The sequence below is a fragment of the Molothrus aeneus genome, chromosome 7, assembly GCF_037042795.1.
Source record: "Molothrus aeneus isolate 106 chromosome 7, BPBGC_Maene_1.0, whole genome shotgun sequence".
NCBI lineage: Eukaryota > Metazoa > Chordata > Aves > Passeriformes > Icteridae > Molothrus > Molothrus aeneus.
Window position 1 is genome coordinate 18,795,930 of NC_089652.1, and position 6,271 is coordinate 18,802,200.

General features: G+C 36.9%; 1 protein-coding gene across 1 annotated transcript in view; it reads left to right on the forward strand.

Moving 5' to 3' along the window:
* The window catches only part of SLC25A12 (solute carrier family 25 member 12), a 45,049-nt gene extending 41,326 nt beyond the window's left edge, over nt 1-3,723 (forward strand). Inside the window, exons 16-18 of the mRNA XM_066553992.1 lie at nt 2,155-2,313; nt 2,498-2,588; nt 3,117-3,723. Of these exons, the coding sequence (XP_066410089.1) occupies nt 2,155-2,313; nt 2,498-2,588; nt 3,117-3,306 (440 nt within the window). The 3' untranslated portion in view covers nt 3,307-3,723. The remainder of the gene's footprint in view (nt 1-2,154; nt 2,314-2,497; nt 2,589-3,116) is intronic.
* Nucleotides 3,724-6,271: the final 2,548 nt, after the last annotated feature.

Consider the following 6,271-nt stretch of genomic DNA (forward strand, 5'->3'; position numbering starts at 1 on the left):
TCATTCAGTAGCCCCATATAAAGGAAGGGTACTGTACCATTGTATCTGATTTAATCTAAATTTGATCACTGTTACCCTTAGTGGGAGGCGATGTAATTTTGATGAGAGCTAATTACATTTGCATAATGTGGATAAACAGCGTAATGCAGCTCAGCAACTTGTAGTCAAATTTGATCTGTCTGTCTCAATGGGGTTTTACTTGTTACTGAGCTCTCAGAGTTGAAGGCTAATTTGAATCTTTGATGAACATAAAATGAGAGATCGTAAGAGCTAAGAAGAAAATGACTTACCCAGGTTTGGATTGTGGAGTAACTGAAAAGAAACTTTGTTGTAATATAATTGCTGAAAATAGGGCATTAGTTTGTCAAGAAGCTAAAGTACCGTACTCTAAAATTTAAAATATTTCACAGCATCTCAAACAAGTTTAGTATAAAGACAATATGCAGCTGTGATAAAAAGTTTTTACTAAAGTCAAGGGGTATAAAAATAGTAAATGTAGGAACTATAGTGGTGGATATTTAAACATACAGATAGAGATGGCCAGATTCTGCACTGCCAAGGATGAGCTCAGCAGATGAAAACCAGGTATCTGCACACAGCCTTGCAACTGTGAATGATTCAGTGTCAGAATCTGCAGTTCAGAAACACCACTGGGCTGAGCAAGACCCTTTGCTACTTGTTACAGTTGTAAGGAATCACTATGTAGATATTTACACCAATTGTGAGTGCCTCTGTGTGAATAGCAGTTTCCCACATTGGACTTGACACATAAGCTTGGGTGCACCTTCTCTGTGCCAGAGGGAAGGGACACCACCTAAGGAATATCTAACAGATTTGTAGCCCTGTTCATTCTTTAGTATTGCAGAGCTGCCAGAAATGGAAAATTATTTAGCTTATATACATACAATACTCATATATATTATTAATTTGTATCTCCTGTAAGACTTTTTATACCGCAAGCTTCACAGTTTCCCTTTGTTTCATTAGTGTTTCTGTGTTGCTCATACGAAGGAATGAACCCTATTAAAACTGTATGCAAATTTCATAGGCCTAGTTTTATAGTATGTATAGGAATTTGCCTCTCTGAATTGCAAATTTCACATTCTCAATTGCTCACTCAGTCCCGGTTACACGTGCACAGCAGGCAAGAATACAGTCTGAAGGGATCTGCCTGTCAGGAAAATCTGCATATGATTGCTGTCTGTGTATGCTTGCAGGCTTAACTGCAGTGTTTCTGTTTTCGTTTAAAACCTCCTGGATTGGTCAGTGACACTTGACAGTTTATCATCACCTATGCAATCAGTTACTTGTTAACATTTTTAATTGTGTTAACCAGTTGTTAAAGTTTAACAGAAGTCAAAATTAATTTCATTATTTTAAGTCAGAATATGGTTCCTCTTTTTAGGGAGTTCAAGTTTTTATAGTATTTAGAAGTATTCAGAAATATCTCAGATAACACAGTTACATACTGTGGAGTACATTTCTGAAAACTTTCTCCTTTCCTTTGACTAGAAAGCCGAGAGTGGTGCCTTGGAAGTGGAGATTTGTTCTTCCATCACTGTTGGCTAATACCATGCTGTTGGTACTAAGCAGACTTGTAAAACACCTTCATTGTCCTCAGTCTTTTTATGGCTTGCCTACTGAAGTAAGCAGCATCTATTCTCCTACAGAACAGTCCAACCAGCAGTTTAGACATATTTCTATAGAATAGAGGCTTTAAGCAGTAGTTTTTCTCATCAACACCTTTAACAAATGGAGGCATAGGATTCAATTTCCAAATCAATCACCTATGTAATTTGCAAAATACGTTGTAGAGTATAAACAAATACAATAAATTTGCACAACTAATTTTTATACATATATAGCCAATTTTATCTTGTTTCAAACTACTGCTACAGCCAGACCTCTAGAAGATGCTGAGAATGGGTTTTGATAGTTTATTTCCTTTACTACCAGTTTCAGCCTTTAAATTTAGAAGAATGATTATCTCAGGCACAACAGTTTATATAAGCATCAAGAGTAAGAACCTGCATTTTTTTGTAATGTCTAGCCCTTGTAAAAAATATGAAAGTTTGCACTTGTGTTTTTCACTTGGAAGTGTTTCATCTTTTACGAGATCCTTTGTGCAAATTAAATGTGGTTTTCTTCTAAAAGGTGTGCCTGCTGCTTCTTTGGTAACCCCTGCTGATGTCATCAAGACAAGACTGCAAGTGGCAGCTCGCGCTGGTCAGACAACATACAGTGGAGTTATTGACTGCTTCAGAAAGATTCTAAGGGAAGAAGGCCCTTCAGCTTTGTGGAAGGGAGCTGGAGGTGAGAAAAAAAATTATTAAGACTGACCCCAAATCTGTAAATTAGCACTTGCTTTGTTAAGGACTCAAATCAGAGCAGTATTTACAAGGTCTGATTGTGAAAAACATAATACCTTGTTAAAAATGTTTAGCTTCTCTCCTGAGGAATTGTTTTATTTAACACTATGATTTGTAATATCTAACAGCTCGGGTGTTCAGATCTTCACCCCAGTTTGGTGTTACTTTGGTCACTTACGAGCTTCTGCAGAGATGGTTGTATGTTGACTTTGGAGGCCAGTAAGTCAAATATTTGCTATTTACCTTGCACAAAACAACTGCCAAACGAAAAGAAGAAAACCCAAGAGTTTTCATGCACATGACCCATTAAAACTTGTTGACTTCGAGCACCTGTACTTAAAATTGCAGCATGTAAAAAATTGCCCCATCCTTATATAATTGAGGGAAACTTGCATGCCACTTCTAACAGATGAGGAGATAAAGAGCCATTTAATATTTATTTCAGTACACTAATTTGTATTTCCATTGTAGCAAGATAGCTTTGTCCATTTTCCTTGTGACACTGGAAGCTAAAAGAATTTACAAAAGTATCCATAAAAATGTAACTTCAATTTTGGTTTGGATTTTAAATTAAGTAGTGGTCTGACTTCATTCACCTCACCATAGGAGTAATTAATCAAGGTCAGCTTTAACAGTCTTCCATATTCAGACAAAAGCCTTAAGTATTTAAGCCTGAGTAAGTTTGTTTGAAGTCCTTTCTTATGAGATCTGGACTAACAAAATGACCTTTTTTCTTTGTTTAAACAGCAAACCTGCTGGATCAGAATCTACCCCAAAAACACGAATTTCAGATCTTCCTCCTGTTAACCCTGCACATATAGGTGGATACAGACTTGCTACAGCTACATTTGCTGGTATAGAAAATAAATTTGGTTTATATCTTCCAAAGTTTCGAGCTCCTGTCACCACCTCAGCTCAAGCGCACGGTAGCAGCTGAGTCCTGACAAGATGTTTCAAATGAACAAAGTGATGCAGTGGGAAGAATTCACAAGAGTACTGCTGTATTATTTTCCAGTCAGCTGCATGTGTTCTAGCTGAACTGAGCTTGCAAATCTAATTGCTCCTTTCAAATATTCATACATACCTGCATTTATTTATTTACACACAAGGAACTGATTGAAGCTGTGGTTCTCTGCCTTGTTTTAACCAGTGGCATGAAGCTGTAGCCTAGACTTTGCCTTGCACAGCTTGCATTTAATGTTACTGTACATATTGTACATCTTTGTACAGAGACATCAGGGCATCTATACACGTACATTTATATTATGGGTATAGCAGTTCAAAATAGTTTGAAATGTACAGATGTTTTGAAGGTGTTTTGTTAACAATCGTGACAATAAAATATTTAAAAACGCTTGCGTCACTTTGCTTCTTTGCATTTACAGGAAGTTGTCTGGTATGATTGTGTTTCCCTCCACAGAGGAAATGTGAAGATCAGATGCACCCATTTAATGATTGGACAGGACAGGACAGAGCTCTGCAGGAATGCCCTTCACTGCTAGTTACAGCAAAGGAATTAAAATGCAGTGTGCTGGCTTGTAAGTGTTAGAGAACACGGTAATTAGATGAGCACATGCAATGTTTTATTTTGCAGCACTACTTTGTGACAAGGAATTCTCTCAAAATACATGGCAATACTAAATGTGTAATAGATATTACTTCTATGGTAGCATATTCAAAACACAGTGAGAGATTTGCCAGTTACTGGCACACTCAAGAATTTTTACAGGGTTTATTACTCAGAGTGCCTTTTTTTCCTGAATAGAAAACCTGTTACAAAAAATTGAAAGTATTCTCTTTATTTCTAGATTTTTTTACCGTGAGATTAGGTTATTCTGCGGGGAGGGGAAAAACGCTACTTACTTTTGTATTATTTTTATATGCAAAACTCATTGTTTATATTTACAGGTAAGTGGAAGTAAAAGGAGAAGAGAAAGTGAAAGGCTGAACTATTTCTGGCTTAGTGTCCACCACAAGTTTCCCTGGTATAATACTGAAATGCAAAAATGTCAGAGGAAATAGGGGAGTTGAGATTTCTGCTGTTGTGCAGGAAAATTAATCACACTGTCCTTGCAGCCTGAGATGAGATGGGTGGTTACCAGCCTTGCTTACTGAAGTTTTACATGTTTCTTACAGGGTTAAACATCCTGGAATAGAGCATATCCAAAGAGTATAAACTGGATTTCAGGTTCTGTTTTTTTACTTCAGTGACAGCAGGCCCATCAGGGATTAAGTGAGTTTATGAAGAAATGGCTTATTAAGAACTGAACACTACCCAGACCAGCCTTTCTCCAGCTCTGGCCTCTAAGGAATAAAAATTGGGGGCTGAATAATATTTAGTGAGCCAGAGGTTACAGTACACTGACCTTAGAAGTCTGATCACTATTCTGTAATATGAATATAGATAACCCCATTAGAAGGCTTCTTCCTTTATTTGTTGTATTGTGTTTAAGGAATTTTTTGTTCTGTACTGTTTTCTGGATAGAGACAGGCATCTGGGAACTCTCTCCTGTAGCTATGAATTCTGTCTTGGGCTTTTCTAAATAGAGACAAAAATGGTCAGGACCCACTGCATTTAATCTTAGTCACAGCTTTGTTGGCTGCCTTGAGCAAGGCCTTAGGAGACCTGACAATGCACAACAGCATTTGTATTTCTTGCAGCTCCAAAACTGGACAGTTTGACTCCCAGAATCCTCATTTACTGCATCTAGCATCGCTTTTGGTCTTAACATTGCAGGTATGGCTTTTGCATTTTTAATCTGTACTCAGCTCTTCTGTGAGGGAGGACCACAAGCAGGAATAAAGATAGAGTAGTATTAAATTTAATAATTGAGAATTATTCAAAGGTTGAAACTACACAAAACTAATGCCATGTGATCTCCATGTATGTGAAAGAAAGCCTTATCTACTGGATGTCTGAAAATAAAAATGGGAGGGAAACGTATTATTCAATGAAAAGTAATCTTGAAAAAACCCCACAAGAAAAACCAACCAAAAACCCAAGCATCCCCTCTCTTCAAAACCATCAAACCAAGAGAATTTCTATTAAGAATTCTTCTGCCCAGAGGTACAAACCATCTCATGATGTGCCTGTTCTTACACAGTTCACATGCTTCTCAGCTGAACAGAGCTGCTCTTGCAGGGTTGAGGAGAGCACACAGGATAAATGTCTGCACACTGAGCAGCATGGCTGTGTTGGAAAGGGAGGGACACACACTCTTGAAATGCTAACACCAATGGAAGCCTAAACACATTTCACTTCCAGACCCACCAAAAAAAGAAAACTTTCTGAAGAAAGAATTGCTGTTACAGCAGCTGTGTCTCCACAAGCTGCTCATAATAACAGAACTAAGAGAAGGAGAAAGAGAGAAAAAAACCAAACCAAACCCCAAAACTAAACAGAAAAGTTAAACTATGAAGAAACAATGACAATACTCCTGAACATGAAACTGATTGAGGAATATTTCTCAATTTCCTATTTTTAAGCATTTAAAACCAGCTCTTCTGGCAAAACAATAAGCTTCTAACAGATTAAGAACTAATGTAGAGTCCTAAATTAAAGAATACAAAACTGATTTAGTGCCTAATGAGTAAAACTCACAGTATTTATTAAAAAAAAACAACCCAAAAGAAACAGCCCCCCTGCAACCCATCATGATAGAAAAGTTCATAATGTGCTAAGAAAGAAAAAAAAAAGTAACCTTTAACAGAAATTACAACCATTCTGTTTCAAGGCATTAAGAAGTCTTGTTTCAATAAAAATGTTCAAAATCAATAAGAATCTTGAACTTAGTACAGAAAAACTACTAGCAAGTCTGTAGTTAACAGAATGAAAATCATCATGCTATAGAAATGAAGTCTAGTTCCTTATCCTTTGGAAAAGAAAAATTTGGTAACAGAAG